Below are 17,683 nucleotides of genomic sequence, written 5' to 3' on the forward strand. Positions count from 1 at the left end.
GACTGTCAGTCAGACAGCAGCATGGTGGCAGTTCTAAGGAGAGAGAGCTCAGGCCCTGGTGGCAGAGGCAGCATGGCAGGAACTCTGCAGAGAGGAACTGGGGCCCGTGTCTTATACTTCTCTCAGAGTGGAGGAGGTTCCACTGTGCAAGCCCACAGCCAGGCAGGAGGCAGGGAGGAGGGTGGAGAACAAATGGCCTTTGATGGGGCTAGTGTTGGGGGCTAGCAGACTGTGGCTCCGTAGGGTGCCTGCACTGAGAATCCGGAAGGTACTGTGGCCTGAGTGACAGCTGGAGTCTAACAGGTAGTTTCCTCCAGGTTAAAACGGTCCATCCTGAAGGGAAAGGGGAGGCTAAGAGGCTCAGGAAACTTACTGCTCCCAGCAGGGTCACCTGAGGAGCAAAAGCTTGCTGAGGAAAGGAGGTGTAGCTGCCTAAAAACTGCACAGGGAGCCCACATGTGCAGCTCCTGGGAGTCCTCCTCACTCATGCAGGGTGGGCTTTCCGGTGATGCACCTGTAATGCCAATAGATCCGTTATAGGATGATTTCGCTGGCCTGTGGTCAATGCTCCTCTTGGGGTAAATAGACTTGTCCTCACATCTCCCTGAGACAAATCACTCGACACTCTTCTACTAGCTGGGAAAACAAAGTAGGGACACTAGTGTCAACTAACAGTGACAAGCTACATTTAAGAAACGCCAGCTCTGTATCAAGAAGAGTTCAAGTCTCTCCACATACTGAGAAGCTAAAAGCTGCCTATTTGTAACATCTTCCCAATTTTAACAAGGAGCGAGAATGGAGTGAAGACGAAGCTGCCTATTTGTAACATCTTCCCAATTTTAACAAGGAGCGAGAATGGAGTGAAGACGAAGCTGCCTATTTGTAACATCTTCCCAATTTTAACAAGGAGCGAGAATGGAGTGAAGACGAAGCTGCCTATTTGTAACATCTTCCCAATTTTAACAAGGAGCGAGAATGGAGTGAAGACGAAGCCCTTCCAGGGTCAGGGTTTGCCACACAGGCAGTACTGGGTCAGACACACATGGGCTTGCCTGCAGTGCCTATAATGTTTAGGCTAATTATTTTTTATGACTCGGAGTAAAGCACTGCGCACTGTAGTCTTAAACAAGAGACATGTGCTCTCACTGAGGTTCTTATTGTGAAGGGCAATGTCATCTGGTCCCTGTGGGACATCGTACACATGCCACTTTGATAACTCTAGTGTCCTCATGAAGGAAGCAATCCCAGGATCTCTTCCCAGGCTGGGTGTTTTTCAAATTAAATTCTTTCCACTAGAGTCTTATTTGGAAAGGTGTAGGGTGAGTAGGTCACGGATGGCTTTGGGGATGAGCTGATGTGTTATGGTCATGCTTTTAATAGCTGGGCAAATTTCTCACAGCAATAACTTAACAGTAAGTAATTACATAAAATTCTTAGTGAGAGATGAAATGGGAATCTGAGTTGTTATTGGCGCTGGCCAAAAGTCTCTAACTAGCACTTAATTCATTATGGGGAAATGTTGCTCAGTGACAAAAAGTGATCAAGTTTGTGATATTGTCTTCCTTTTTAGAACTCTTACTTTTTTCAATGAGCCCTTTAAATATGTGATGCCACACTAGCTCACCAAGTGCCATGATTGGGAGGCCCGGTTAATGCCATCGGGGCAGCCCCACCTTCCCGCCAGAGATTCTGAAGAGTGCGGATCTTTTCTTGTCTCTTTGCCTATTTGAAATGACCCATCTTTGTTTGGGTTTATTGCTGTCATTCACTAAATGCTGGCTTTCCTACCCTATTTATATTTCTCATTTTTATAGGTAGACCCTTTTACAATATATTGCTGAATTTTGCATTTAATAATATAAATACCTTAAAAAAATTTTAAAGTGAGAAAGTTAAGAAACCACTTTGGATACTTAGTGATAAAACAACGCTTAAAGCAGTAACCCTTAATTTATAGTAAAATAATATGAATGAAATGTTACATAAGCTTTAATTGGATTATTTTCAGAATGTCCTCTTGTCCTAGGATTGGGAAGATTGTAAAGCAGGTTTGACTTGATCCTAATATTCATCCCAAAGTCACAGAAGAGTCACTTGGCCTGTGGCTCACATGTGTGGCTTTTCCAGGCGTGACTCAGCTACAAAAGCTCTGCCTTCTGAAACGTTGAGAGTTGTGTTAAAGGGCTCCATTCTGGGACTGTGTTGAACATCATGGCTATTTGCAAATTTCTAGGAGGGTGAATTTAAAATTACTACAAAAAACAAACACAACAAAACAAAACAAAACAAAACAAAACAAGAAACCTGATAGGTTAATTAGGTTGATTGAGTCACTTCAAAATGTTTATGTATTTTAGAACATTATGTTATTGCATGCACACACACATACACACATACACACACACACACACACACACACACACACACACAGGGAGGGGGAGGGAGAGAGAGAGAGCGCGAGAGAACCTGAACTTATTTACTGTAAAGCTGGAGAGAAATTGTTTTAACATTAACAAAGATGACAACTGTGCACCTCCTGTGACATGGGTCCTTGGGAGCCATGTGGGTCATCATATTTGCCCTGTCAGGGACTGGTCATGCTGCGTGTTTCGGACCCACGATAGGTCAAAACTGAAGCTGTAACAATGAAGGACATGGGACTTCTGGGGTTTGTTTCTGTTTTAGTTTTTTCTTTTAGCCCAAATGAATTACATGCTTCTTCAGGATCAAGTCAAATACTTTTATTTTTGATTTTTTTTTTTTTTTCCTCTCATTCAATTACTACTAACAGGCTCAGCCATTCGGTCAGACAAGATTGGGTGTGTTCTTTCTTCTATGTCCTACAGCGCTTTATACATAGTAGATCTGTTTTTGCCCATTGATTTAACGAATTATCAGTTAAGTGTGAAGTCCTGTGACCTGAAGGGTGAGGACTATAGCTGCTGAGGGGAAGGAGATTTGTCTGGGCTGTTTGGAGAACGCCCAGCTCCTCAGCTGGCTGGGAACGACCGTAAAAGTAAAGGCCTGTGCTGGTCTTACATGTCCAGTCAGCACATACTTAAGGGCCTTGAAGCCTGTGGCAAGCACAGATGAATGGCATAGGCTGAAGTCTGGGTCGTGAGGGATCTCACAAACAAATTGATAAATGACTCGAAAGTGTAACAGTGTGAGCTGGGAAGGGCAGGGAAGGGCAGGGAAGCTGGGCGGCCATGCTGGGGTGGGAATTGAAGGACGGAACCTGAGAAGTGGCTGTGGGGGGTGGAGGCCATGGCCACGGCCACTGGGATTGTGGTAGCAACGTTTTCTGAAAACAAAAAGACTGGGGAAGATTATGGCAGGAAAGAAAAATATTATGCTTGACATTGTGTGTTTGGATGTCGAAGAGAGTTTTCTCGTGGATAGATGTGTTAGGAGCCTGGCACCACGATGTCAGAGAGGCGGTTACTCAGTGGTACTCATCAGTGGACAGGTAGTACGCAAACTGGAGATGCGATCCCCAGGAGAGACACTGCAGGTGGAGCAGGAACAGGGCCAAGGACTGTGTAGGAGAACGGGTCAGATGAAGGCGGCGTTTCAAGAGATCCATGATTAGAAATTCCTCTCTGAGAGCCAGCTGAACTTTCAGGAGGTGGTAGCCAGCATTAGCTCTTTGTGATACAGTTTGGAAATGCTTGGGACTAGGACTGTTTCAGGCCTCCAGTTTTGGAATATTGGTATATTTACAGTGACATGTGAGGGATGAGGCTCACCAGTATGAAACTCATGTGTTTCATGCACTTCTTGTTGTGTTTCATCATAAGCCTTTTGTCGTGTCAAACACCACAAATTAGAGTTTTACTCTAGTACCTTGCTTCTGTGGAAGGGGAAGTCCGATCTAGCACACGACGCTATTCGTTTTTCAAAAACAGAGATAGACACCATCTACATTTTTCTGATGCCCTTTAAAAACAAACGCCAACACAAGCCTGTTGTAGCTCTGAATGAAAGCCACTAACCTGGAAAGAAGTGCAGCATCGTTTCCTTCCGGGCTTCAGAACCCAGCTCTTGGCTTGGGGAACAGAACAGGTAACACCCGTCTTTATCGGACCTTGCAGATTTGCACCTCAGAAATTTTGAATTTGAACAAGAGACCTAACAGGGAAGTGAGCACCCTGAGATCGCATCTAGTACTGGAGAGCCCTGTGCTATGTACATCACTGCAGAGAGTATGAACCCTCGTCAGCTTCGGATTCTCCCACCGTTTCTCAAGCCGGAGCCCTTTTTCTTTCCTCCTAAGGGGGCTGAGCTCTATATAGATGTAATTATTGTAATTGAAGAGTTCCAGAGGTTCTTCTGGGCCCCTTAACAGTCATTCACCCCTCCGGAGTGGCGCAGACATCTCGAGTGCTGACAGCCACGATGCTGAGAATGCTCTTCATCCTTGCAGGACACGTGGCAAAGCCATGTCCTTACACAGATCACCTGAATAATTTTATATAATTTAGTATGTTTATGTTTTGATGATAATCCCTTATGTGAAGTCAAATTTTAGAATTTTCCAATTGGGGTATCATGCCAGCACTCAGAGTTGGAGGTGTGGCAGCAAACTTCTCCAGTTATGGATAGCGCTAACTCTTAGTATTTCAAAACAGAGTTCCTATTTATTCTCAAAAAGTGAAGGCTATTTATTGGTGTTCCCTAAGCTCTGAGAGTTCTCATGTACTGGCAGGATCAGAGTGCATAAAGACAGATAAAGAAGTTGGGAATTCACAAAAATACATGGAAGGATTGTGGTCTCACAAGATATGTGAACAGAGTACATCGGTAAGGCTGCTTCAACAACCAGATTAGACCTGGTCTCTGTGGGATTCCTGTTCCCAGCTCCTGCAGCTATAAGGCTGAGGTTTGAGTCTTCTAAGCATCCAGTTATCCATTCCTCAGATATCTGAGTCATTCCTCACTAAGTGGGAGTCCTGTCATCTGTGAGTCCTGACTCATACACTTCCTTTCATACCTCTGTCTCACATCCATCCATTCTGTGTCTCACCCTAACTCCTACCCTTCATTGGGAACAGAGGTGAGGAAGACAGAGTTGACTCTGAGAAGAGTCCTGAGGGTACATGGGGGCACTGTAAGACATTCTCCATCTTTACCATCTTTGTCCTCAGCTGCTTTGCACTCTGAGCATCTTTTCTGGCCTGGGTTTCTTACAGTGTCCCCATGTGCTCTCAGGACTCTTCTCAGAGTGAACTCTGTCTTCCTCACCTCCGTTCCTTCTTCCATCTGTTTCAGTGACTTACCATTGCTCAGCAGATAAGGATCAAGATCCTTGAAGAGACCTGGAAGCCCTTCCACTGGCCTGGCCTGGCCTGGCCTGGCCTGGCCCTTTCCTTCCTGAGCCCCTGGCTGGCTTCTTTCCTGACCCTGAACTCAGGATCCCATGCATTAGAGGATCTTTCTGCTGTGACCCCAGTCCTCACAACTCCAGTTGTGTCTGCTCTTTTCTTCTCCATTGGTGACATTCCTTGTTTCATCATGGTGACACCCACCCTGTGATTTTAGACTTGACATTCATGTGTGGTTAACAGTTGGGCATTGTTCATGTTTGCCTGTTAGACTATGGCTTCCAGGGGCAGGAGCCATGGCTGTCTTTGTTTACTCTTGAGTCTGGTCTTTGGGGGCACAACACCAATTATTTGTCCTATGAATTAACTAGAGCCACACACTGAAAATGAAGTATTCCTTTGGGAAAATGGAAACCTTCACAGAAAGACTGGCTGTGTGTGTTTTCCTCTGCGCTGGTATCCCTTCCCCTCCTTCTCTCCAGGTTCTACAGCTGCCTGCTTCTGTCAGAGTTCAGTGGGTGAGAGGAGACTTCTGACGTGGCCGTCACCTGCACCCTTGTTCTGTCTGGCTGAGCATTTGAGCAGAAAAATCAGCAGGTGCTCACAACGCTGCGGTGCTTTCGTAGCTTTTTCTGTGGGTCACTCCTAAATTCTACAACGTGCCCAAAAGGCAGGGCACGCACACTGTGTGCACTGCAGTTGTTTATTGCAGTTAGAGTCTTATACTAACAATGCCTGTGCTTGTGGAAACTGCAGCAGGTCTACTAGCGAGAATGAGAGAGTACCAAGAGAATCGCTAACTTCCCGACAGTTGTGATTTAGACTCTTTCTCTATCTGTGTGCGTCTCATATCTTAAGGAAAACATTAGATATTACAAAACGTTAGTCTCTTTGTTGTCTTAGCAAGACTTGAAGTTTATTTAATCTTACACCAATTTTTCAGGCTTTGATTTTCTTTTTAATTTTTCCAAAATGGTTTTTAGTGTAGAGTTAAAAATATTTTAACATCAATCAGTTTATTTGTTTATTTACACACATACATATGTAGCAGTGGCCAGTGAGACCAACGGCCCAAAGTGTTGTCTCTTTTTCCCTTAGAAAGGGTTTTAAGAGGAGCTTCGGGTGAGCACGCCTTTGCCTCCTTTCCTTTCAGAGCTTGTGTTAAGGACTGTCCTTTTGCGCCCTTAACTTCCAGGTTATGATTATGATGTGACTGTGGTAGAACATACTCTTTCTGCACCACAGCACAATCAGTTCAAATTCTCACAACTCCATAACAGACCAAAACGAACCCCAAAAGACCATCGCAGAGCCGATTCTGATGCAATTGCACCTGGGTCTTTTTCCAAGCTTGAGCTTGGGCCCACTGCAGTCACTGACACAGCAGGGCAGCAGGGTGAAGTCCAGAGCCCTCAGCTGGATAAAGTTTTATAGGAAATGGCGAACAAGTGAGCGGTGTCCAGCCTGGCAAGCATCTAATTTGTAAGCTGATAGGTGGGTGCTCTCAAGCAAAACCAATAACAGTCAGAAAGTACACCTGGAACTACCAGGCTAACCCTGATTAGTTATTGCTAGGGAGTAGCTAGGAAGTAACTCTACGGTATGGGCAGAGACAAGCTATGTGGTTCTTCTTGGATCTTGGGTGCAGCTTGCGTTCAGCTGCAGATCAAGTTCTCAGACCCTTTTTCTTTTAAAATGGAGGCCTGTCCCAAGATGGAATAGGATTGGTCTCTTGATGACATCACCTCTTTTGTGTCATTTTGGAAAACAGGCTGTCCCTGGTGCACAGCGAGACTCAAGCAGATAAGCTGATGTTCACTCGTCCTGAGCCGGAGTCCCAAGTTGGCAAACTTGTGAACTAGGTCATTTGATGGTGACCAGTGGTGTGCTACCAGTCACCTTCACGCTCCAAGGACTCTGGTCACTTCATGTCTCCCACCTGCCTGCTCCTCAGTCAGATAAAGGTTCACAGTTCCAGACTATGCCAGAATCAGAAACCCTTGATTACTATTTCCGTGCCTGTGAGTTGCCTTTAGTGTCTTATTTGATGCTTGTCAGATTTCTCGTTGTCAGAACGACAAGAGGAGAGCACATTTCGGAGAACTAGGGGAGTGTTTATGCAATGCGAGAAGTCATGTGGACGACAGATACTTATATTGGGAAGTGTTTCGTATAGAAACTGTTGTGTTTATTGAACATATGGTATGTGTCTGACACGTTTTAAAATATACCCTGCAAAGGCTTCGAGATAAATACCGGCATTTCCTTCCTTTTATAAAATGCTCTGTACATGTGTGTCTGCCACACGTGTGCAGATAGATGCACACTGATCCCCCCTGGTACTAGGATTATAAGTGGTTGTGAGCCACATGAGCGCTGGTGTCTGAATCTGGTTTTCGCCAAGAGGCAAATACTCATTACCACTGAGCCATCTATCCAACCCCAACTACTAGTATTTTCTCAAAAGTGTCTTAGTTGGTGTTCTATTGCTACAAAGAGACGCCATGACCAAAGCAACTCATAAGAAAAAAACATTTTTAATCAGAGGCTTGGGTACTGTGTCAGATGCTTAGTCCATGGCTTTTATGACAGGAGGCAGACAGGCATGACACTGAAGCAGTAGCTGAGGCCTTCACATCCTGATCTGCAGTCAGCAGACAGAGAGGAAGATGCTGGGCCTGGTGTAGGCTTTTGAAAACTTAAAGCCCATCCATCCCCAGTGATACATATCATATATCAATAAAGTGATATATCAATAAAGCCACACCTCTGAATCACTCCCACACAGTTCCACTAACTGGAGACCAAGGATCCAAGCATATGAGCCTACAGGTGTCATTTTCATTTAAACCGCCATGCCTAGTATGTAGTAAACACTTGGGCAGTATAGTCTCTGTCTCCTGGAGCTTCATCTGCTCTGTATTTAGTAAAGCTTTAGTGCTAGATGTGTCCAAATAGAGAAGTGTAAGGAACAGGCACTTTTTTTTCCCTGGATTTTTTGAGACAGGGTTTCTCTGTGTAGCCCTGGCTGTCCTGAAACTCACTTTGTAGACCAGGCTGGCCTCGAACTCAGAAGTCCACCTGCCTCTGCCTCCCAAGTGCTGGAATTAAAGGCGTGTGCCTCTACTGCTCGGCTCTTGCCCTCTGTATCAACAATGAACTGAAGCAACTCAGAGCACTAAAGTGATTCTGCCAAGTGAAAGGTTCTTCCTGCCCACCTGTGCACTCTCTCTCTCTCTCTCTCTTTCTCTCTCTCTCTCTCTCTCTCTCTCTCTCTCTTGCTCTCTCTTGATGTTCCGACAACAGTTACTTACATTCCTCTAGAAAGAATATTGGGCCTGGCCTGGCCTGGCCTTCCTGCCTGTCCAGTGGATGTTGTTGGTTGCACATTACAGATGTACATAGTGTGTCCTGAAGGGAAACTTTGTGCTCTCCTCTCTCACCTCTGACCAATGGTCTCTCCTTGGTCCACACTCATACTGAGAGAGTCCCAAGTTTGACATCTTAAGTAGAAGGCTAAAGAGACAGTTTAGCAACAGTTGAAGGGGGCAAGTTTGGGGAGCTTTCTGGAAAAGCAGAACAAACGTTACAGTATTATTAAGGCTACCCATAGAACACTGGTGTTGGGAAGGTTCTACTGTACCATCCCAAAGGAAATGGAGAGGGAGTGGTTTAGCGTCCACTCAATAGATACTTAAAGTCGGCCATGTGTGACTTCTGCAGTGGGCTATCTGATCAGATAAGCTGATTCCTTTTAACTCATCTGACTGAAAAGATTTTAGTATTCATACAACCTGTTCTTTGAACAGCATCCTGGTGGAGAAGAAGTCCTAAGAGAGCAAGCTGGGGGTGATGCTACCGAGAATTTTGAGGACGTCGGGCACTCTACGGATGCACGAGAACTGTCCAAAACATACATCATCGGGGAACTCCATCCAGTAAGTCATTTCTTGGATAAGTTTCTTCTTCTCTTCCAAGGCTACTGTTTGACATTGGGAGGTGTAGATTTGCATCCACAGAAAACTTAAAATGGAATGGGCAGTTTCTTTTGATTTAGAATACTTCATTTGTGACAGGCTCTCAATAACTAGCCCAGGTTGGCCTGGAGCTTCCTCTGGAACCCAGGCTGACCTGGAACTCACTTCTCAGGCCTTTATCTCTCAAGTGCTGGGATTATAGGCATGAATCACGGTGCTTAACAGGATACCTTTTTTTTTTTTTTTTTTTTTTTTTTTGTGATAAATACATTGATTCAACCTTTCTTTACTTTGCGGTTTCTTTTGGTTGCAGTTATTGCTGAACTCGGGGTCAGAGTGCTGTGCTCCAAGGCCTTGCACTGGGGAATGGTACTCAGCCTCTGAGAGTCAACAGAGAGAGATTCAAAGGGCAGAGCATCAGTCATGTAGTTTGTTCTTCAGCCAAGAGAGTGAAGAGTGGTCACGAGTACACTTTCCCTAACAAGAGATAAATAGCCAATAGCCCCAGCTCAAGTAGGCAAACCAAAAAACACTTTAAAAATAAGTAAATGTAGGCATATCCCTATTTATTTATGTATGAGTCTTGCTGTATAAGAACTTGTAAGAACTGCAGTCTTATAAGAACTGCAAATGAAGGAAAGATAAAAGCAGGCTCTTTTTAGAAGCCCTAGAAATCCATTTTAGTGTAAATTCTGTTGAGCAGTGTGTGTGTGTGTGTGTGTGTGTGTGTGTGTGTGTGTGTGTGTGTCTACTTGTGCTTTGCCTCTTTGGTTAACTGGGAGGTTATCTGTACAGAGAGAGTCTGCTTCACTCTCTGGAGGATTAACAGACCACACGTTTTCATAGTCACAGTTCCCAGAACTAGCAGGGTTGATTGCATCTGTGAGGTCTGTCCTTGTAAAGCCCCTCCACATCCTGTCCTGTTCCCGCAAGGAGGGAGGGTGGCTTTATTTAGGTCACCTCTCTGCAAGACTTTCCTGTGGGGAGCATTTTGATGCCCTTGGATTTTGATACCTTCAGTCTGAGGTTTAAATAGTTTATAGTTACATTGTTGGGAGGTTGCAGGTTTCTCTGAGGCCATCATGGCAGAAAGATGCGTACCTCCATGAATTTAAGAGTAGAGAAGGAAGGGACAGGTTTGGTCTTCAGTTATTGTCTGAATTAAAAGTGAGTTCAACACTAGCAAGCCTCTGAACACCCCCTCCTGTATCTCAGACAGTCATGGATCCGTTCTAAACTCTGGGACTGTGGATGGAAAGGCTTCCTGCCCTAACTCTGCTGTTAATTTTTGTTGTCAAACCAGGTGGATCAAATTTTGCATTTAACTTTGCCGAATGCCAAACAAACGCTAATCATTGAATAGTATTTTTTTTTTTTAATTCTCAATAAAAAGTCAGCTTTTGGGAAATGAGACTTTCACGGATGTCCTATAATTCTTAATGCCAACTCCCTTTTTATCCCTTACAGGATGACAGATCAAAGATAGCCAAGCCTTCGGTAAGTTTGTCCAAATATCCCAAAGGAGAGGTGTGTAGAGGTAACTATGCATCTTCATGTATTTAGTACCAAAATGGGGCAACGATCACAGCCTCTTCAGCTCTTTCTAGGCAAGGTGAATATGTAACTTACTGGTTTTGCAAAAGTTTGGTTTGGGAGGTTTTTGTTTGTTCGTTTTTTTGTTTTGTTTTGTTTTGTTTTGTTTTTGTACTAGTCCATGTCCTTTTGAGGAAAGCTTGTGTGTTACTTTGTACAACAGAAGTATTAATTTTTTAAACATCATAATTGCCGATAAATTAAAGTCCAGATGCATAGCTCAGTGGAAGATACTTGTCTAACATGCATGAAACCCTGGCTTTACTTGCTAGTGCTAGAGTAAGTTAAGTAAAACGGTGCCTCTGCTCTGAAAGACTGAACGTAAGCCGTATCTTGAGAGGACTAGGAACTGCTTTAAGCTGAGTCCTGCTTTCCTCCCTAACTCTGATGAAGCCCAGACCGCTTCCTTCTCTGCATCCCTGTCTTCGTAGGCATCCAGGAAGGGCTAGTTTTACACTGGCGTGCTCATTAAATCTAGAGTAAGAAGTTATGAGAACAGCCAGCTCAGGTTCCTGAAAAGTGTAAGCAGGAAAAGTTAATTCTGGCCTGGAATAAAGGAAGGTTTTGCTTCAAAAATGGCAGCAAGAAAACTCAGCTTTTCTATTTTTGTCTGTGCTTCTTCTCGGTGGAGAGGCCACACATGGCGGGCGAGCTTCTTTGAGCTTGCAGTAACTACTGGACAGGCAGTCCACTGCGAGGCCTCTGCTGTTTTCAGTGTGTAGCATAAAGTGTGAGCACAAATGCCGTGATTACTCCAACTCTCACCCACAGCAAGAAAAGGCCTGTGTGGGCTTCCCCGGGCACAGCAATTACACTTCTGTTTCCCCCTGTTCAAAACAAAGGACACACTTAACACTAGTGATAGTAGTGCGTTACAAAGATTTAAAAAAAAAATGGTGTTGGGGGAGGGAAAAAAGAAAAGGAAAAAAAATGGTGTTTAGAGTTTGAATGCTGTCTGTGACCATTGCTCAGAACGTGACTTCCGTGTCTTCTGTGGCTGCTTTATCGCCAGCTGCAGTTGTAGAGCACCTAATTGTTGTCCCCTTGAGGTCTGTCGGAGAAAAAGTCTGTTTCTGTCCTCTTACATGTTTAGTATGAAGTGGTTCTGTTGTGAGTCATCCGCAGGAAGACAAGGCTTTGCGGAGGTTTCTTTCCTGTAACCGTAGTGCACGAGCAGGTGTGCACCTCCTCCATTTGTTCTTAGATGCCTTCACTGTGCAGCTGGGCATCTCTGTCCGTGGAGTGCTGGCTTAGCCTGTGCGAGAGCCTGGGTTCAGTTTCCAACAACTGGCTGGCTGTCATTCTACTTACCCCTAATCCCGAGTGCTTGGGAAGTGACTACAGGAGGACTAGAAGTAGCCGGTGGCTCCATAGTGAGCCCGAGGCTGGCCTGGGATTTACTTACCAGCGCCTGTCCTAAAGGGTAGTGTCAAGGGGAGGAACCCAAGTGTCCTCGCTGTGTTTGCTATTCTCTGTTTTGTTTTAGTTTTCTGTTTGAACTTGCAATCTCTTTGAGGTTTGGAGTGGCTGGTGAACAGAGCACACTTATTAACATCAGCCTTGATGAAAGTCCTTCTGTCCGTGTTTGCAGGAGGGGACAGCTCGCAGTAACACGTCATTTCATCATGTGTGATGTACTGGTCAGAGCCTCTCCCGGGTCTGCATTGACTCGCTGTTTAAAGCAGATACTCTTACTATCAAGATTTTACAAAGGGATGACTTTGTGGTGTCAGCAAACAAATAGGACCCCTGTTTCCAGCTGTGACTTTGCTTAAATAGGAGCACAGATGGAAGAAAGTGGGGTGGCCCTTGCTGGTGATTTGAGAGGCTGGAAGTAAGTGACACAGAAGAAAATGTGTTGCAGCTTTTCTGGGTGCTTTGCTATTTCTGCCAAACAATACTGGCTCCTTAAGGATTTCTCGGGGTCGTGTGTAATCATCTGTAGCTGGAGAACGTGTTCTGTGGTCTGATGTTTTTCAGTAAACACGATGCTCGGGACTGAGCTAGAGCTCAGCTGTAGAGCACTTCACAAATATGCATAAAGCCCAGGTGTATGCATCAGTCCTCAGTGTTGAGAAAGGAAGTGTTACTTAAAGCATCGAGTTTAATCTTGAAAAAGATGTATTAGCGTGAACTTGCCCCAAAGAACCTACATTGCCAAGTTAAGGTATTTATAGACACAGAAATTACATGTCTTTAAGTGTATCCACAGCAACCAAATTTGCTAATATAGAGGGTATAAGCTGTATTGGTGGCCTTCCGTGCTATTAACTTTCAAGGCCCCATGATATACAAGGTTGTATTTGTCTCTGAGGTCCCCAGACCTCGAGGCCCTGAAGCTCTGGGGAACCGCTGCATGAGAGTCACATGCCCAGCCTCTGGCTTGTCAGTTGTGGTCTCTTAGGTTCCAGGAGACACTGGACTTTCAGGAAGGCTCCCCTGCGAGTACTTCCAATAAAGGAGAGTTCTAGGTTAGATGGATTTAAGTTGGGATAACTGATTTGCAAAGACTTTGGAGACTTGGTGTGTGGTTTTATATGGAACTAATCATGATGTATACTGGCTCACATGATGTTTGTAGGCCATTATGCATGCCACACACAGTCGCTATCCTTTTTACTGTAAGTTGGAAGCCTTCCAGGTTTCAAGGTAAGTAGGTGGCAGAGCTCATTGCTGATCTGTTTGAAAAGTTCTCTGCCTACCTTACAGTTGAGCCCTGCAGAGAAATCCATTTCTGTACCCTAATGCTGAGTGGTGATTACAGCTTAAACTCAAGCATTCTGGGTTTTATGGCTATGAAGAAAATAGACAATCCAAAACTGTGTGGTTTTTTCTTTTTTAAGTTCTATTTTTTGGAGGGTCATGATTGCCAGTGATAGTGGTTGTGGTGGCATGCTAGCAGCATTTTATTTACGTTACATTTAACATTTTAAAATATTTATTTGTGTGTGTGTGTGTGTGCGCGCACATGCTTGTGCACCACAGCATACACACAGACTTTAGAGGATAGCTTTCAGGAGAATCGATACTCCTTCCACCTTGAGGGTCCTAGGGATCGGTGAAGCTCAGGTTGTCATGCTCTGAAGCAAGTACCTTTGCCTGCTGAGCCATCTCGCCCGCCCCTGTGACAGCATTTTAAATGGCATAGGCATGTTTGAGCCTCAGCAATATTTAACCTGACATCGGTGCTTTTTCATTAGCAATGCAGACACCAAGACAGGGGCGTCAAAGAAGGCCACCTGAAGTTGCATGGGGTCTCCTGAAATGCATCCATCCCTGCGTGTGTCACGAGCTAGTGGCCTCTCCTGTCTGCCTTCTCTCACTAACTTCCCAGCATGCCGTAGTGTCCTCCAGTGAGCCCTCTGGTGTCTCACATGATTGTGTTCCTTGTAACTGACTGGTATTGTTTGCGTATTTAATTGTCATAATCACTGTTAATTATACTCACGGGACATAATCCTGTGGTGGCTGTGAATTCTATAGTTACTAGGATTTAAAATTGCTAAAAACAATAGCAGATGTGAAGTTTTCTTTTTAAGTGACATTTTTTCTTCCCCCACTGTGTCAGGAATCTTAAAGGTGTCCAGGTTGGTGTGTGCTGCCCTGCTGCTTTGCTCTGCGTCCCTAGAATGGATTTGCCTTTCCTGGGAGTCTCCCTAACATGCCTTGCAGAGACACCGCTGTGCCTTGCTGCAAACAGCTGCTTGCTTTACTGACGTTTTTTCGTCTACAGAGTGCTATAGACATGATTTTCTGATGGGTCGAGCTTGCCTGTAGCTGCTTCTGTTGAAGCACTAACAGTTTTGCTGGTGTGGAACATAACAAGAGTGTTTTCTAACATCTGCTAAAGCCTAACTGTGTGTGCTTCCATGGGCTGAGTTTGGAATGGTTTGAGAATATATGCATTTTTTTTATGGTCTTCATGAGAAGGGCTGTGCCCAGAAACTGCTGGAAGGTAAACACTGAGCTTTATCTGCTGGTTAGGCAGAATGGTTTCTGAGTTAATCGGGTCTTCCTGGTCCTATCCGGTGAGTTAAAGAAGACTCAGAAAAGGTGGTCTAACACGTGACATGACAATTCTTATTACTTCATTCTGGTTGGCACACTGTTAGTATAATTTAGGTATGTTTTTATGCCCTGTCAGTTTTGAATGAAATAAATGACATTTATTTCATATTCTATCCTTTGAAGAATTTCCCTTCCAAAAGACAGTGACGCAGTCTTCTATGTGTTCATGAGATTTTATGCTGAAGTTTCCGTTTTTATGTCGAAGTCCTTAAAAGTGTTAAAAGTGTGAATTGTTGTATGTATTCTATTAATTAACACTTTCAAATAATGAAGTTTATGTTCTTAAGTAACTTAAATATAAATTTTACTTTCTTGAAAAATGGTGAAATTAGGCTCTTTAGTAAGAAGAATTTGGGCACAATTTTGCCTTTTAACAACTTTTAAAAGATAGAGTTGAATAAAGTAAGGTGATTCTTATCTTAAAACAGGATTTCAGTCAGGGGAATAAATGCTCAGACGGGACCCTAACTCCATGGTTTCTTTTGTGTTCCAGGATACTCTTATCACTACTGTGGAGTCTAATTCCAGGTACGCAGTGCTGTCTTTGTTTCTTCGGTTGTTTTGTTTTGACATAAGGTCTCTTGGAGGGCTCAGGAGCCAGAGTTTCCTGACCTCCCCATCTGATCCTATGCTTGGATCCCCACTCTGCTCTTAGCCTCCAGACTGGGCGTGTGCTCCTAGAACTTCAGGGTGTTCCATCCTAGACTGTCAGCTGGGGCTGCCTGCACTTCCCACAGTGACCCCAGATACCATCACCCTCTGGATATATCCATACCAAGGACCATGGAGAACAAGTGGGGTTCCTTATCCCCGTGGCAGCCAGTCCCTTGACACAAGAGCACCTTTTAAGACTGGTCATTATGTTTCTGCAAGCTTGGCTCGGTTTTCAGTTGTTGTTATTCAAGCTGAGCCCACTAATCCAAGTGCAGGGAGACTCTCCTGTTACAGGGGACAGATTTCCTCGCCGTATTCCAGCCCAAGCTTGTTTTTTTTGGCAGTTCTGCCGTGTTGACCTATATAACAATGGTCTTCTTGTTGTTGTTTTCATTTTTAGACTCAAGCCCAAAGCTACACACCTGTATTTCATTCTGTCAAATTGAACCGCCCCCCTCTCAGTGTGACTGCCTGCTCGGAATATTTTAGAATACATACCAACTTCTTTAAACTGCAGGTTCCCTCTCTCTAAAGTGAAGCTGAAAAGCCTCACTCCATCCCACTCATTTGGAGATTATACTTTTAATTCTTTCAGACTTTACATCTTTTAATTGAATTTGTTCTTTGAGTGTATTGATACATGAAGATTATTTGAGATTATGAGGAAAGATTTGTGTATGTATTCTTGGGTGCTAAGTGTAGGTATTAAATTTTGTCCAATAAAAAGTTGAAGTATAGAAATTGAAATCAAATTTATGATTTCATTAAAGCTCTTCCAAGCCACATCCTTGATTTTACCCATAGTCTCTAATGTATCACCTATAGAAAGCTTATACACACTGGATGATGTATAAATTAGACCAGCCTTGGAATTTGGGAGTAGACCACCGACTAAGTACTTAAGGCATGGCATTTCTCGAATGGTTTAAATCCATCTACTATAGATGCTAAGATTGGGTTTTCAGAGGAGGATCTGAGAATGATAAAGTTGAGGCTGGGTGCAGCCTCAGAACTCAGGTTTCTGGTTGTCTATTCTGGTGTGGGAGGTAGGGCTCTTGGCTGCAGAGGTTGCTGACAGCATACTCAAAATGAGAACATTGATCTGATTCTCATCTTAGTGACATTAAAATGCTTGTTTAGTTTATGTGGGAGAACAAAAGGTGTCAGGACCTTTCCCCTTTGTGGGCTTATGATTGGGAACCCAGAGTTTAGTTTCGAGCAGCATCTGTTGAGGAAGCTGTTAACAGCTCTCTGTATAGAGTCCATGGAAGATGATGGAAGCAGAGCAAGGTGTTAGTTTCTCATGGTGACAATAGTGGAGAGCAGCGAGGCCAGCTCTCTAGGGCATGCATTGTGCACAAGATAATGTTAGCAAAACTGAGCTGCCCTTTTTTGCCAAAGTGGTTCTAGAAGTAAGGAAAATATGCTGTGGTAGTTTTCCATCAGAGGAGGCAGGGGGTGAGGTCTCTGCATTGAGGGTCACTCAAGCATCTTTTTGCTCATGTGTCTTTCTAGTTGGTGGACCAACTGGGTGATCCCAGCCATCTCAGCCCTGGCTGTAGCTCTGATGTATCGCCTCTACATGGCAGAAGATTGACTTGTCTCTCCGAAGCCGAAGAACTAAAAGACTGCCCCAGAGCGGGGAGAAAAGAAGCCAGTGTTAATCACTTCCACTGACAGAAACCTCCCCCTGAGAACGTAATTGTAATATATCTGTTTCCCTTTCCTCCTGTGCTAGTAGAACAAACAAGGGACTCTTTGTACTCTTCAACTTTTCAAATGTGCCTTTTTACTCAACTTCATGGTGATGTTTCTTCACTACATAATTTACTTATTGTAAACACGATCTTTTTAAAATATATCTGGCTTGTAAAGTATACCATATGTGTCTGTCTGTTTGGTGTATTTTATTTAGTGCTTAGTGTTTCAGATTATTTAACAGAATTGCTTAATGTGCTAATTATTCACACCCTGTTGTCTGTGTCTCGAAGTAAAGCAGCAGCCCTGGTGCTAGCTTGTTCTTGTCTTAATTGCTCAGTGGTAATCGCAATCAGCCTGCATGTGCCT

General features: G+C 44.1%; 1 protein-coding gene across 2 annotated transcripts in view; it reads left to right on the top strand.

Moving 5' to 3' along the window:
- Cyb5a (cytochrome b5 type A (microsomal)) overlaps positions 1-17,500 on the top strand; it is a 28,534-nt gene extending 11,034 nt beyond the window's left edge. The window contains exons 2-6 of one of the 2 annotated variants that reach the window (NM_001348159.1): positions 9,134-9,262; positions 10,769-10,798; positions 14,463-14,481; positions 15,456-15,490; positions 17,132-17,500. In NM_001348159.1, coding sequence (NP_001335088.1) covers positions 9,134-9,262; positions 10,769-10,798; positions 14,463-14,471 — 168 coding nt within the window. In that variant the 3' untranslated portion in view covers positions 14,472-14,481; positions 15,456-15,490; positions 17,132-17,500. The remainder of the gene's footprint in view (positions 1-9,133; positions 9,263-10,768; positions 10,799-14,462; positions 14,482-15,455; positions 15,491-17,131) is intronic. The other variant, NM_025797.4, reaches the window with a different exon arrangement.
- The last annotated feature ends 183 nt before the right edge of the window (positions 17,501-17,683 follow it).

The sequence above is a fragment of the Mus musculus genome, chromosome 18 (genome assembly GCF_000001635.26).
Source record: "Mus musculus strain C57BL/6J chromosome 18, GRCm38.p6 C57BL/6J".
Taxonomy (NCBI): Eukaryota; Metazoa; Chordata; class Mammalia; order Rodentia; family Muridae; genus Mus; species Mus musculus.